Source organism: Paramormyrops kingsleyae, chromosome 3 (genome assembly GCF_048594095.1).
Source record: "Paramormyrops kingsleyae isolate MSU_618 chromosome 3, PKINGS_0.4, whole genome shotgun sequence".
Lineage (NCBI taxonomy): Eukaryota > Metazoa > Chordata > Actinopteri > Osteoglossiformes > Mormyridae > Paramormyrops > Paramormyrops kingsleyae.
In genome coordinates this window covers 32,979,698-32,995,373 of record NC_132799.1, presented here as the reverse complement: position 1 = coordinate 32,995,373, position 15,676 = coordinate 32,979,698, and the positions used below count along the sequence as shown (strand labels likewise).

General features: G+C 46.7%; 2 protein-coding genes across 13 annotated transcripts in view; both read left to right on the top strand.

The window, feature by feature from the left end:
- Positions 1-6,098, top strand: part of LOC111843391 (protein phosphatase 1 regulatory subunit 12A) — a 45,584-nt gene extending 39,486 nt beyond the window's left edge. For 5 of the 12 annotated variants that reach the window (XM_023810938.2, XM_023810934.2, XM_023810936.2 and 2 more), the window contains 4 exons: positions 24-71; positions 1,608-1,658; positions 2,374-2,555; positions 3,795-6,098. In XM_023810938.2, coding sequence (XP_023666706.1) covers positions 24-71; positions 1,608-1,658; positions 2,374-2,508 — 234 coding nt within the window. In that variant the 3' untranslated portion in view covers positions 2,509-2,555; positions 3,795-6,098. Of the gene's footprint in view, positions 1-23; positions 72-922; positions 954-1,607; positions 1,659-2,373; positions 2,556-3,794 lie in introns of those variants that run through there. The other 7 variants (XM_023810942.2, XM_072710194.1, XM_023810935.2 and 4 more) reach the window with 5 other exon arrangements.
- Positions 6,099-12,924: 6,826 nt separating this feature from the next.
- LOC111843375 (PRKC apoptosis WT1 regulator protein) overlaps positions 12,925-15,676 on the top strand; it is a 33,309-nt gene continuing 30,557 nt past the window's right edge. The window contains exon 1 of the mRNA XM_023810909.2: positions 12,925-14,072. Within this exon, the coding sequence (XP_023666677.1) occupies positions 13,503-14,072 (570 nt within the window). The 5' untranslated portion in view covers positions 12,925-13,502. The remainder of the gene's footprint in view (positions 14,073-15,676) is intronic.

The window sequence follows — 15,676 nt, the reverse complement described above, 5'->3', positions numbered from 1 at the left end:
CTCACACACTCGTTTGTTTGCAGAGGCAGGAGCGGTTTGCCGATCGGTCACAGCTGGAGATGGAGAGAAGGGTAAATATTTGTTGTCTTGTCGTTCGTGTCTTCTGACGCTGTGATTTAAAATGCATAAAGAGCAGAAAGGCATTGCGTTTACCTAGGTGCGTGTTTGTGGCGTGACCCTAGGTGCGTGTTTGTGACGTGACCCTAGGTGCGTGTTTGTGACGTGACCCTAGGTGCGTGTTTGTGGCGTGACCCTAGGTGCGTGTTTGTGGCGTGACCCTAGCTGCGTGTTTGTGACGTGACCCTAGCTGCGTGTTTGTGACGTGACCCTAGCTGCGTGTTTGTGACGTGACCCTAGCTGCGTGTTTGTGACGTGACCCTAGCTGCGTGTTTGTGACGTGACCCTAGGCGCGTGTTTGTGACGTGACCCTAGGCGCGTGTTTGTGACGTGACCCTAGCTGCGTGTTTGTGACGTGACCCTAGCTGCGTGTTTGTGACGTGACCCTAGGCGCGTGTTTGTGACGTGACCCTAGGCGCGTGTTTGTGACGTGACCCTAGGCGCGTGTTTGTGACGTGACCCTAGGCGCGTGTTTGTGACGTGACCCTAGCTGCGTGTTTGTGACGTGACCCTAGCTGCGTGTTTGTGACGTGACCCTAGCTGCGTGTTTGTGACGTGACCCTAGCTGCGTGTTTGTGACGTGACCCTAGCTGCGTGTTTGTGACGTGACCCTAGCTGCGTGTTTGTGACGTGACCCTAGGCGCGTGCTTGTGACGTGACCCTAGGCGCGTGCTTGTGACGTGACCCTAGGTGTGTGCCCTGCCCTTTGTGCATTTTTCTGTAAGCAGAGATCAGACTTCGTGAACCCTTTTCCACATAACCTGTTCTTCTCCCCTTGATGTAACGGACTGATTTATGTCTTAAGGTGACAAGCAGGACCCAATTTCAGCCAGGTGGTATGGTCTAACCTAACTTCCCTCAGTGCTTTTGAGCTTTCCTGCAAGCTGCCGATTCACCTCTAGCTCAGGCGGGAGGCCCTGCCGTGGAAAGCCACCAGCTCTGTCCCGCACATAGGCTTTTCAGGCAGCGTGTGTTTTCACCGCCAACGAATCAGCCGGCCCGCGTTCCTGTCCGCCGTGTGTGTTTGTGTAGGACTGTGTACTTCTCACATGTCTGCGTGGTCCCGCATGGCCTGGGTTCGTTACTTTTGGATCAGCACCTTATTTTCACATCTAGCTACCTTCTGTTCACGTATTGGCTGCATGAAAGGTTTTACTGGTTTTTACTGAATCAGTTGCCGTAACCAGCCTCTCATAAGTTCACGATGCAGAATCCATTTACTCCCCAGCACTGAGTTTTTGTTTTTTTTCCCCCCCCTCTTTGTGCTCAACACACTGCATCCGACACGGATTTAGAGACTCGGGTCGAGACTGTTGCTTCCATATGTTGGATTGGACACCCAGAACTGCATGAATACTTTGGATGGCAGTGATATTTCATGTCATAGTTGCGGCCTGTGAAGGCTGACAGTTGTGTGCCAAGTAAAGCAGCCTCACAGCCCAGCTCGCTGTGCTCAAAAGGCCCAGTATTCACCAGTGTTTCCCCTGCAGGAAAGAAGAGCACTTGAAAGGAAGATCACTGAGATGGAAGAGGAACTGAAGGTACATTTTATTGCTTCCCAGCCTACATGAATGTCCCGTGAGACCAGTGTGTCTCTGCTGGTCATGTGTATCATTTATTTATCTTTGGACGCTATAATCCCAATATGGCTGACCAAAGACGGACAGAATGGGACTCCTTACACTCTACTTCTCACAGTCAGTATAGACCGGAGACGTTTCGTTGCTTTTGGCTAGCATGTTTCTGCATTGGTACTTTAGTGACCACAGCTCTGCTGAGAAGCTGATTGGAGGAAAGCACGCCAAGGACTGTACGAAAATGGCGACTCCTAGGAATGACTCTTGGACTTCCCTCTTGTATTTTTCTTGCGTTTGACTCCAGGCAGCTGCGTTACACTCTCACACCTTCTGTCACAGTAGGGTTCAGCTTGTCTTTCACTCCTGAGTATGGCAACGTGAACCCAAGGTTGAGGTACCGTGATCATGGCGGCTAGCCGGTCGGCCCTTACAATAACTTTAACGGAAATTGCGACACGAATCCGCGGATCGATTTTACCTCTTGGCATGGTGTTTGGAGAGAGCCGGGTTCTGAAGATGCCGGGGGCTCCGCACCAGCTAGCAGACCTCCCTTCCTTCGCCTGACACTCGTCTGTGTTCTGTCTGTGTGCCCCTCCCTGCTCCACACCCCTCCATCTCCCGCTCGCCCCGTCTCTCTCCCGACGGCCTTCCCATCTCATCCCTGTCTGGTCTCCTGCAGAACCTCCACCAAGTAAAGCAGGTCCAGGCCCTGCGGCAGATAAATGAGCGGCTCGCGGCCGAGAACAGGGCGCTGGCCCGCGTGGTGGCCCGGCTCTCAGAGTGCTGCAGCCAGCCTCGCGCTGCCACCTCGTAGCCACGCCCCCGGGCCGCCAATTTCTCTCTCTGTCCGCCAGCAGACAGGCAGGTGCCGCCCCCCCCCCCGCCCGACTCCCGCTGCTCACTCAGAAGCCCTAACCTCAGCCTGAGCTGCTCCCGCCTCGCCTGGTGTTCCTGCATGATACGATGTTTTACCTTCATTCCTCTCACCGCCGCTTGGCCAGTAAGGCCATGTGGTACGCTGCTGGCTTTTGTGAATTCAGGATACCTCTTTGCATTTTAAAGAGCTATGATGTCATGATCTTAACTCCTCTACTGCCTGCTGCCCCTAGCCCTGTAAATTAGAGTCCATCACCTTAATCACACATTAATTTCTTCTGTGCTGGTGTCAGATGACTCTGTTCCTATAACAACTCCTTTCAGTTCCTTCTTCCCCTACATTTGAAAACTTCTAAAGTTTCTATTTGCCATAGTTGATCAGTAATTATAAATGCAGGGCGACCTGCAATCGCGGAGTGATTTTTAACCCTGAGCTCCAGGTTGGAGACGGGTTTCTAGTGGACTAGCCAGGTAGGATGCTGGAGGCTTGCAGCAGCATCTCCAGAAGGAGCCCCGGTGTCACCATGCAGGCAGCTTCTGGAAGTGTCTCGCTTCAGTCAGCTCCTCGCCAACGGATAGTACAGCAGGCACTTGTACCTTACAGTGCAGTAACACTAACCTGCATGCCAGTGACTACCTCCAAGACTTACTTCCGGTGATTAGTCTGTTAAGGGCCAGAAAAAGCCTGGCCTTTCACTGGGCCAGTGTTGTGTGGTTCCTTACAGATTAAAAGCATTAATCCTCAGTTGGGACTTTGTGATTCATGTGTGGGAATTGCTCTGAAGGGCTGTTCAGTGGAAACTTGCTTCCTGATTCCAATACCACTGTTGCGTCCTGCTGCACCTGCAGATTCATTGGAGGCAGAGGACAGAATGAGGAGAATCATTGTGTGTTTATGTGAAGCCGTGTAAGCAGGGTGAGCCGTGAGGCCACCTGCGTGTGCAGATGATGCGTCTGCCGCTGTGTGGACAGAGCAGTGACGCAGTGTCCACACTGTGTCTTGGCGTTATCTGCTGTGCTGCACGACTAAAACCCAGTGTGTGGTTGCAGCGAGGTCCGCCAGTGCAGTGCGGCCCCGGCCGTGTTGGGCCTGCATGGCTGTCCAGGCTGCCCGCCTATTTCCTGAGTTGCCCTGTAGATAACCGTTGGCACCCTGGCCCCCTGCTGGCCACGCCCCTTTGCCATGTCTCTGATTCTCTTCTCCCTCCCTCTATTTTCTTTCAGATGCTACCGGACTTAAAAGCGGACAACCAGAGACTAAAGGATGAAAATGGAGCCCTGATCCGGGTCATTAGCAAACTGTCTAAGTAGCTAAACCGCCCCCCACCCACATGACACCCCGCACGCTCCCTCTCCTCACCTCCAGCCGCGACTTGTGATTGCACATCTATCGATTGCACATCTATCGATTGCAGCAGCTGTCTGTCTCGAACCCGGCTCCTCGTCCTCCTCCACCCGCGTACAGCCGCCTTTGCCCACCCTCCTTCCTCACCGCCATCCGCCCTCTACCTCTGCTCCATCCTCATTCATCCACCCCAGGTTAGGTCCTCCTCTCCATCCTGCAGCTGTCCTGGAGACCCAACAACAGAGTTTACAAGCCGAAGAAAGCATTATGAATGAAACTGAATCAAACATGGCGGGTGGGGAAGCCTCCAGAAAAGAATATATTTAACCAGTAAGCCTTAGTTGTACATAAAGCAGTTGCATTGAGATTTCATTTATTCAACACCCCTTTTTTGTGCCACAACTGTTCAGTTTTCCTACACATATAGGGTTGTTTGTGATTTTTGCTTTTCCTCCAAACCCGCCCCTCTCCTCCACTACCTCATCTCTCAGCTCGCTCATACCTTGAGTCTCACCTCTCCTCTCATCCGCTATTGGTTCAGTTCTCCTCAAAAGCCCTGTCAATCAGCAGCAGAGTTACAGATTCCCCAGATTTGATTGGACGCTCCTGCAGCCCTTTGCTGTATTTTAACGCCCCCTTTACACACATGAACACATAAATGCCTAACACACTTTATCCCATCTGGCTTCACGTTTTGATTTATTTTTTTTTCTCCTTGAAGAAATAAATATAATTCTCACTTGGTGATTGCAAAAAGTGGACTTGTTGGAATTTCACTGTATGTGCAATATGCATTTATTTCTTAAAATGCTTTAAGTCCATTGAGTAGAATTTTTACTCCTGCCTCCCGTCGCTGACTGCCCCCTCTTCCCCCTTTTTAAGTTTGTAACGTAGATTTTGGTATTTACCCTGTGTTCCTCACTTCATTTTAGCAGGTACTGACTGGCGCTGTATATATGTATCGTTTGAGACCAGCACATGGCATGCTTCACCATTATGGACAAACTCCGTCTGTTACTATTAAAATATAAAAACTCCAGAGGACGGCAACGTGTGTTTTAAAAAGAAATTTATTTTATAGTCTGAAGACATGGAAACACAGTAGACCCTTCGCTGAAGGGGCAGCATTTGCTGTTCCGTGACGTTATCCTTGTTCATTTTTAAAAGTGTTCACTGTAATTGTGAGAGGAATAATTTAATTGCTTCACTACATTTCACACATTGTATACAGTATCTTTGGGGGAGTGCTTTTTTTTTGTTTTTCTTTTTTTAATTGTAGTATTAGCCAAGATATTGTCACTAAACCCTAGGTATTTCTAATCCAGTCCTTTTACAATGTCTACATGCACTGTTATTGTCATGTGACCACTATGTCAAATAAAGACCATGTGTTGGAACATGTATTTTATGCATTGCCGTGGTCTTTAAATTTACTGTAGGGACGCTGCGGTTGGACCATCTGGACTTTTCTTATGGATTTTTTATTTTTGAGTGTTTTTTGCTTCCTCACGGGCCTTTTTTTGTTTCTGATTTTAATCTCAAAGCTTTCCGCTGTTGTACAATGTGACTTGATCCTGACGCGCAGTGCTGTGACTCGCGACCACTCGCGGCGTTCGATAACGACAAACGGTGTACATTGTAAAGCTTGCATCAGCTATTGTATCATGGTTGACTATGTATATTTAAAAGTGACTTTATACCCCTTTGTGAGGAAAGAGGAGAAACACAGGGCAGAATGTCTGGTATATTTTAAGTTGAGAAGTGGGGCCGGTGGCTGTGTTTGGCAGCTCGCTTCGTGTGGATGCTCGGCCGTCTCTCACTACCAAGCCTAGGACCCCTCTACTGAATCGACCAATAGTGTGGACTGCTCTCAGCTATGTGAGGAAATGGCAGTCAAAGACCTGAAGGGGGCAGTCTCACGCATATGTGCCCCTTTCTGTGATACGCCAGACAGATGTATTTCGGTTTCTTGTGTAGATTCGACACTGCTGCTTCCGTTGGGCATTTTAATGTTTTATATAAAATACATAATTTATTCGAGGTAGACGGAGAGTCTGCTTCAGCCGACTTGATTGCATTGGTAGTATAGAGCAGACCTTGTATCCCAACGAAACCATTTGCCAAAACACGTTTATTTTGAGAAAATGTATTTTGTCCTATACAAATAAAAATGAATAAGTGAATGTTTGTCTTTGTCTGTATGATGAAAGGTAAATATCACAAACACGATACTTGATTCTGAACTGAAGGTGGTTTCATTTAACTGATCTGTTGGTGGAACAATGGCACAGTCCTTTCTGTCCACGGTTGATGTATTAATGTGATGTCAGGACCTTGATTCTAAAGCCCGTGTGCCACTAGATGGCGCACATAAGCCAAAAATTTTGCTAACATCTTGCCTCTTTCCCCTTATAAGGTAAGTTAGCAATGGGGGGGGGGGGGGGGTGTAAAGCTTGAGCTATTCTCAAGATTCAGTTTCAAAACTGGTCAGGCAAGGCTTTAAATTCAAATGAAATTTTAGCATGTCAGCAGAATTTTTTAAATGCCCTTGTTTTCCTGATTTTTAATGGAGGGAGGTGTTAGCGAGGTTTATGTTGAAGCAGTCAAAAATGTGGCGTGTCTGAAGAATGTTGTTTATTGGGGGGGGACTAATTAGGACCTTCATGGTGGGGGCTCCCTTTTGTGTACCAAGCCTGGTGGAATGAGGTCTTTTTATCCCAAAGCGCAGCTGATCTCCTCCTGTAGCTGGGCTGCAGCACTGAAATCCTCCCCCCCCCCCCCAAAAAAAAAATCCTTTCATCTGCTACACTTTTGGGCTGGGGTAGCATTTGGAAGCGCCTGCTCTATGGGCCGTTTCACCAGCTTGTTCTCCCAGCCTCTTTCAGCTTGTTGCATTTTCTGATGTTTTTTTTTTGTCCTTGACTTTAAATTACAAAGGGAGGTGCACTTATTTCCACACGAGCTGCTGTTAACATTTTCTTGGCCAGTATGACGTTCATCACTCTTTAAACTGATTAGTATGGATCCTAAGCCCCCGAAGCTGTATAAATTGCAAATAAACACATCAGCAGCTATGAGACCTGTGGAAATTTCTTCTGCTTGTTTTCTGCAGTGGAACAGGACTCCCAGTACCCAGGTGTCCATCCGATTGGTTTATCGAAAAATCACGAGAACTTGTCAACAAGCTGGATAAACATTTCCGCTGATAAGGGGGAAAAATCCATCCTAGATACGATGCTATGTTTGTAAAACGTGAGCAAATAAATGGGATGCGTAGTTCAATAAACAGCTTTCACACCTGCATTTAACAGGCATGTCTGCTTATAGTAGGCTGCCCTCACTAGGGCCAGTCACTGAAACTGAACTCGGAACTACTAGAAGTATTCAACTTTTGCTAAGTTTTGGAAATCCGTTTTTAAGCTTCTGTACAACTGAAATGAACGCTGATAACTGTTGTGCTCATCAAAACGGTTGGTTTTCTGATATGGACAGTAGTTCATCTTGGGGGCAGGGAGATGCAGGAAATGTGTTGAAGATGTAACTGCAGTAAGCTGAAAATATTTAACCTGGTTTATATTCATGTATTTGGTTTGATAGCTGAACATGACGCCCCAGCAGAAGATTTTTGGAAGGTGGAGAATTGGCTGCCAACAGGTTCTTGCATAAATGAGAAGGACAATATTATTTTTGATATTTAGTCTTATTGTTTTTGATTAAGGATACCCTGTGAAGTGATAATGTAGAAGTTTTGCAGATTCATACCCAGAGTCGAGGATTACCAGCACATTAACCTTATTTAGCAAATGCTTTTACCCAAAGCAATGTACATTTTTTGAGAATACATGGTCAGACAGTCCCTGGAGTAACTGGGAGTTAAATCACTCTGCCGTGTTAGCCCTGGGATTTGAACCAGCACCATTCTGATCTCAGGCACAGTCATATCCCACTGAGGCTCACACCGCATGTAAGCTGTATGTTTTTAGACCTTAAAAGGACTCACACAGACAACAAACACAGAGCCAATGCTCAAGTCGAAACCAAAAGTCTGGAGCTGCCTTCTGAATTACCTAGACATGTCAAGAAGGAAGTAGCGGATTCTTTTTTTAGGTGGGGGGTGGTTCATGAGTTCTGTAGATTTTTTGAGGTGGTGTTCTGGTTTACAACCATGGAAAAAGTCAAAGGGTTGTTACTTTGCATGCGAATCCCTGAATCCATGTTAGAATTCGCTGAGGCAATTTCATAACAAATGTATTTGATTATATGGTTTGCGGTTCAATGACAAGTCATTTGCATGATTTTGTGCCCACGGATTGATTAATTATCATGTCAAAGTCAGTGGAGTATTTGTTTTATAACATGCTGAGTTTAATTTATTAGATCAAGATCAAATTATTATGAAATTAAGTGCATCAGATCCAAAATATGCTTATGACTGCTGCTATTTATGTTAATAGACTTATGGTTCGTGATGATGGAAACGCAAATCATCCACCCATTTTCTGTAACCGATTATCCTATTCAGGGTCATGGGGGGGGGGGGGTCCAGATGGGTGCCAATCCATCGCTGGGCAGACCAACGCACCATCGCCCACTTGCATACCTATAGGCAATTTGTTAACTCCATTTAATCTCTGCATGTTTTTTGAACTGTGGTGGGAAACTGGAGTATCTGGAGGAAAGCAAGAATTAGATGCATGTTATTGCCGGTCCAATACTTTTTCCAAGCCAGAAGTCTGCTTGAAAATTACAGTGTGTGGTGGCCAATGCCAGACTTGGCAGAAAGTGATGGAAAGTTGGAATCCTAAAAACAACAATGAAACAAAGACTCGTACGGTTAAAAAAAATAAAAAAGTAGTGTCCAGTGGCTTTAGTGTTAATGGGAGAAGGAGGTAAGTGAAGTTTTTTTTTTACTAATTTCCAATTGGTTTAAAAGAGGCAATCATGGAGAGCATGTAAGGAAGCTCCTCCTCCACAACATTTAATCATCTATCCATCTTCTAGCTGCTTATCTTAATCAGGGATGCAGGATGCCTTTGAATAACAAGGTCTTAATTATTTCAATGTGATTGGTTCTCCCACTGGTGCAGTTAGTATTACTGGAAAAAAGCAGCTGTGTCCAGATTGGTGCTTGGGAACACCAGGAAATCTTCAGGCACGCACGTCACATGACACATCACATGTTCCTTTATTTGTATGGTTTTTTAACTTCTTTGTTTTTTTTTTTTTATTTAGAATGCTTAAATGCTAAAAACTACAGGGTCATACAATTTTGACCTCATACCGTCTTCATGTTGCATATGCACGCGACTTTGAATAAAGGATTCAAAGCCTTTCCCCCTCTGTGGCGACATGGTTGATCGAAAATGACTGAGCATTGCCTTGGCATGCAGGTTCATTCTCAGCCTGTCTCACCTGAGAATAAATTTTGATTTCGTGAGAACCTGATGAGCTTCTGCGTTGCAATTGGGATCTGTGGACGCAACTGGACTCGTGGTGCTTTGCTTTGGGCTGCGGCCCCTCGCTCGGGGAGTCAGGATTAGTCCCTGTCAACCGCAGTTTTATTCTTTCCCCCCCCTCCGCCCGCCACTACTACTCTGCCTCAATCTTCAATTCCTTATCATTCCACTTCACTGAAGTCGCTGAGTAAGGAGATAATTATATAGCAACCGGCATGAAACACAGGCATGCTCATCAGGTCTGGTTGATGGAAATAGCACTCCTTCTTGAAAGATAAATAACAGTAACGGTGCCTGTGTCTCAAAGAGCAACCATGTGGAATTTCAATTGGGATTAAAAAAGAATAACAAATATGTGGACGTCTAAAGGCTATTTATTGTCTAATAGCAATATATTTGTACGTATATTGATAAAATCGGGGAGTGGCGTTTTAATGTGATCAGGGTCAGAAAGACGGCTTATGCGATCAAACCCCTTCCAGGATTTCAGGTTCAAGGGGTGTGTTTTTATTCTCTACATTTTGCACCCTGGTGCCAATTCTCTTTCTAGATTCCGGCAAATACCAAGGAAGTCGACCTTAAAGCCGCACAGCGTGACGTCTCCCATCTAACTGCTCTGGCTTCCCTGTGCACAAACGGGACAATTAGGTGCTTTGGAGAGACTCCTACTGGAAGCAGTGAGGGCCACGCTGACGCCAGCAGAAAGACAATAACGCCGCCTGCTAGCCCCGCCGCCTGCTAGCCCCTCCGCCTGCTAGCCCCTCCGCCTGCTAGCCCCTCCGCCTGCTAGCCCCGCCGCCTGCTAGCCCCTCCGCCTGCTAGCCCCGCTGCCTGCTAGCCCCGCCGCCTGCTAGCCCCCCCGGCAGTTTCGACTGGCCCATTCTCTCTCCTTCCTTTCCTTATCCAGCTGTCAGCTGATTCAGCCACACATTCCAGTCTGGTTCTTCACACGAGTAGCTGGGCAGGTGTGGGGTGGGGGGCAGATTAGAATATGCCCAGCGAAGCTTTTACAATGTCTGCCCCCTCTTTATGTACAAGAGGTATGTGAACACACACACACAAAAAGACTGTGTCATGTGACTAAAGTTAATCTGTGAGGGATTGTCAGGGTGCCTTAATCGCATGTTGAGAAGCAAGCAGGTATGTCTAACCATCTATTTTCCAGACTGCTGACTTAATGCAGATTCGCAGCAAGCATTGTCTGTCGTAGGAAGCACCTTGGATGGGATCCATCACAGGGCACAGCATCATTTGGAAAGGCCGGTCCATCTAGACTGCATGCCTTTGGGCTGGGGGAGAAAAGCCATGCAAATGCAGGGAGAACTTTCATACTCTGCACACACACAACCAAGGGCAGAGATCAAATCTACAGGTCTGGAGGTGTGAGGTCACAGTGCAGTCTGGTGAGCTGTCTGGACCATCTACGGTCTGCTTACTTGTCCATCATCTTCACACTGGAAAATTGGCTTCTTCCTATTGCCACAACATTCCCTTTCTGCAAACTGTAACAAAAGCTGGCCTCCTGCCTCTACCGGCAGTGTGCCCAGTGTAGCTAAATTAACAATTAATGGAGGGGCTCAGATGCAGAAGGCACTTGGAAGAGATTACAGCAGTGACAGACATGTAAGTGGGCTGCAATGCATTTTGGGAGTTTGAAAATACTCCTGGCCAGGTGATGACTGTGATGATGATGACAATAATCACACAAGTTGTTGGATCACATATTTTATGGTGCGAACGTTATTTAAAGATCATTTTTGAGCACATCATCCACTGAATCACAGTGCATTTCTAAGGTCGCACCTCAGATGAATGAGTTTCCAAGCTCAACCATTAAGAATAATAAGCAGTATTACGCACAGCCAAGTGTGTAAAAGAGAGTGAGTGTATAACAGGAAATATAGTTTTCCGCACGGAGGCTGACAAAAATGCAAAGTATGTGACCCGTGTTTTTGGCAAGATTTCATTTCATTTCTCTAGCACAGTCCCTGGTCTTTTCTCATTCATTAAAAAAAAAACAATTATTGAAAAATATATATATTTAAATTTGGGGATCTTGCTTAAAGAAGGTCTGATTGTGATGCCAGTTTCCCACTAATGCACCTGTAAAGAAGACCGTGAACTACAATACCCCACGAACAACGGAAGCCCATCATGCAAAGAACACCTTGCAGACCAGCATTTCCATTACACTGATGGCCGCAGCTATATAAGTTATAGCTTTGCTGAGGTAATATGGTGAACAGAGAGTGAAAATAAATTCCTTCGCATTTCCAGTAACATTTCATATGTGCAGTTACACCAGAACATTATCGTGCCTCTTTCCCGGCGTGAAATAAGATTTGAAATAACAGATTCAGTGTGGTTACATCACTGGGCTTCTGAGGAACTGGGTCCGGAAAGACGTCTCAGCTCCAGATTGCAGATCATGGGCCTGTCAGAGGGAAATATTACAGGGGAATAGCATTTTTTTCCCTGTGAGGAGTTAATTACAGGCTCAAGGTACATCTCATTAACTTCAAGCAGGGAATCATTGCTCCAAAATGAACAGGCTGGAACAAGACAGGATTTTTATGGTGTGTTAAGCAAGAGGGCTAGTTTCTCCTGCACTGTGCAGCAGAACTGCATTTTTTATGTCCTGTTTCAATATCTGTACGAACGAGAAAACAAGATATGATATATGTTTATGCAAGTCTTAAATGAATCGGTTGTACATATATTAGTGATACATATATAGGTTTAAATATATCACAATGCATTTTCAGAAGCAGGAAGTCCGTCAATGTATATATATGCAGTGCAAAATATTTAAACCTAAACCGTTTAATTCCATTCTGTTCTATTTTAATATCAAGACCTTCCTAAAAGTTGCCCAAAATTGCTATTTGAAAAGCATTCGTTGATGATGGTACTGTTTTCATCGTTTCATTTTTTCATAAGTAGTCTGATTTTGTTGTTTCGTAACACTTTCTTGTTTGCCCAGTCTGAAAGCTGACTTTTAGGTTACCGTATAACTAGCCTAGCCTATAGTTTTAGCTATCCTAAAACTCATTCACCTTATAAACGCGCAGTTCTGAGACTTGGAAATCCCTTCTAAAAAGATCTGCGTCATTAATAGTGGGCATTTCTCACACGGATACGTACAGAGCTCTACCACGGTCAGTAAAAACAACATAGAATTCAAATGGTGATTTCATTCAATTCCGTGCAATATAAATGGAAATATAAAAAGCAAACCGTTTCAATTCAGTCCATTAGGTCGCACTAATCAGTAAATTACAGTCTTGTACTTCATAATTCAGTTAAATAAATGTTATTTGACATTGTCTTGTGTGTGATATAGTCATAAATTATAATAGAAACCGAGAAAACAAAGCGCACATTTACAATAATCGGGATTGCGAAACGATTCTGCAGAAGTGGGATGATCAAGTGACTCAGGTTTGATGCCGACAGGACGAATAAGCCCGAAAGGAGAGTCTGCTAGCGTGACTGTTCGGCTCCTTTCGTGTAGGTTCGGCTCTTCCCGCTGGGTGGAGGGGAGGGGGCGGGGCTCCTGCTCGGCTCTTTCGCGGCTCGCCGTGACTAATCGGGCTCGGCACTGGGCTCCGTTTCGCTCCGTAAAACGCTGCTCACCTGAGAAATCAGCGTGAGCTTCTGATCTCCAGGTAAAACCGTTCGGGCTTCTTACCGCTGTGCTTTCTGCTCCTTCAAGGGCCGGATACCGACTTTGTGCAACTTGCCCAACATTTCCCTTCTTATTCGGAAGAGTTGGTGCGGTGTGGGGACCTGCACGGACTTGCGCCGATTAAAGCCTTGCAGACTCTCCAAGTGCAGCTTTGCTTGTGTTCACCCGAGTTTTACTGCATAAAAAGTTTATCGATCTCATAGAAAAGGGGGTAATTGAATAATCCAGCTAAACTCAGCCGTTATTGTGGCGTTTGTACTATTTACCTTTTAAATCATCTGGGGTGTAGTTGCACAAGTGTGCGCAATATTGTAAATTGGTTTAGGAGTTACGAATAAGAGATCGTTTTTTTTTGTTTTAAGATATCACAGTAAAATTAAGCAAAGTGAACAGTTTAAACTGCTTAGATTGTCACTATAAACAAATAAACATCTTGGCGTAACATGGCAAGCGGCGGATTTAAATCTAACTCAGCCACGGATTTTCTGGAGGAATGGAAAGCGAAGCGGGAGAAGCTGAGGGCGAAGATGCTGGGGGACATCGCCGCCTCCACCGGCGCATCCCTGGGGGGCCCCGTCAAAAACGAGGCGCGCATCGCGCCCGCGGGCTCCGAGGCCAACGGCGGCGGGAACCTGGAGCGCGGCGGCTCCGCGTCCGTCCTTTACGCCCCGTCCCATGCCGTCCTCCGATCATCATCGGCGTCTGCGCTCAGGAGGCCGGACGACGAGCCCCATCAGCTACCGACCACCAGGACTGTCGATCTCCAGGGCGGGGGTCTGAAAAAGACACCCCAGGCCGAGAAGTTGCCCGGTACCCCGCTGGCAGACGGCGGCGGCGGCGTTTGCAAGGAGACCGACCAAGACAGCCCGTCACCGGGAAGTGGCTCCTCCGGTAAGGGCAAGGAAAAGAGGAGCTCGGGGCCAAGCGCCCGGAAGGGCAAAGGGCAGATCGAGAAGCGAAAGCTGCGGGAGAAGCGCAGGTCCACCGGGGTGGTCAGCATCCCATCCAACGAGGTGAGCCCGGCTTTCCCGACACTTCTGCGGCACTATTTCTTCCTGATGTTGTTACAGGAGCAGATTAATCTGTTTAGTACCTCGGTTTGTCAGAGCTTAACTCCAAATGAAAAATACACAAGCACAAATAAGCATTTTTATGGGATCATGTGTTTATTAATGTGAGAGGCAAAGGTTTATCCCTGCGTGCATTTTGACATACATTGTGAAATATGCAGTGTTGCAAATATGGAAAACGTGTTTTCATCTTGTTCCATCCAATAGTTGATTAACATGACTTGCACAATGTCAATGAAGAAAGAAGATATTCCTGGCAGTTGCATCTCTGTGATTAAAATCCCCCCCCAGCTTAGTGATCTGGATCTCCCAGTTAAGCCACTAATAGTCTGATTGTGTGGCAGTTTAGGTAACCCATGTTTAAGTAATAACTGTGCCAAGGCATGTATGTGGAGCACGTGCTGTGCTCCCAGGGGTACGCTCCTCCCCAGGGTCAGGGAGCTGCGTCAGGCAGCCTCAAACTGCTGCCCTCTGGCCAGTTTCGCTTGGAGCCGGACCAGTCCCTCAGCATCCTGTCATTAGCTGGTCCGCCGTGCCAGAAGCTAAGCGCTCGGAAAATGGGCGCGTGCCAGTGCGCTTGGGTCGCATTCGGTGAAAGGTCCTTACAGAAATGCGCAATCATATTCTGCGGTTTCAGTGGGATTCTAACTGCAGTAATGGCCGTAATTTTTTTTTTTTTTTTCGGGGTGGGGGGGGGGGGTTTGGTGTATTGGTAAACACACTCGTTGTTCTGTATCCCCTCTTTTCCAAAAAAGGAAGAGGATTAGAGAGCTGAAGTGGCAGAGAGACCCTGCTGTGCTTTCAGGTGGATCGGTGGAATGTGGAACAACCTACAAGAAAGCTGGGAATCATAGGCAGGCCCAGTAAGAAGGTGTCGGGGGGGCGGCTGTCTGGGGCAGTGAAAAGCTAATTACTGCCTTCCTGTGTGGCTTCTGAGCATCCCTGCACAGATTCTCCACGATCCCTGACATTCCGCTGCAGTGTCCCCTTTTATCCGGATGGAGAAATGCCCGTTTCCCTTAGAAACCTCTGACCTGAGGAAGAATTTCGGATGGCATGAGACGGGCAGGCTTAAACGCACTGTTCCAGATTGTGATGTGCGATATGAGAACAGGACCCACCTCCGCTTTCCTCGGAAGCCAGTCTCTGTTTTACTGCACCAGATGTGCCTCTGAGTCCTACTTCCAGCCAGAGTGTCTGTTGTGGATTGTCAGTGAGTTTGGAAGCCCTCAGAGGGGGGAGGGGGTGTGTCTTGCACAAGACTGCCACCTAACACTTTGTGGAGAACTGGATTTTCCTGATGAGTGTTTGTGGATTTGGTGCTTCCTGCGATTATGTACTCCAGATCTCTGACAGTGGCCGTACATGTCAGCTTGCTTGCGATAGGATAGAAGTGTCGAATGCCTTTAGGTCCCAAAGTGGTTGAACAGCTTCTTTAACACTGTTTTCCCATTTATCTCCTTTAATTACAAAGTTCTGAAGTACCACAGATCATTAGAGTGAGTCATTCCTCACTTAGGGAATATATAGAGCAATGTGTCACCTTC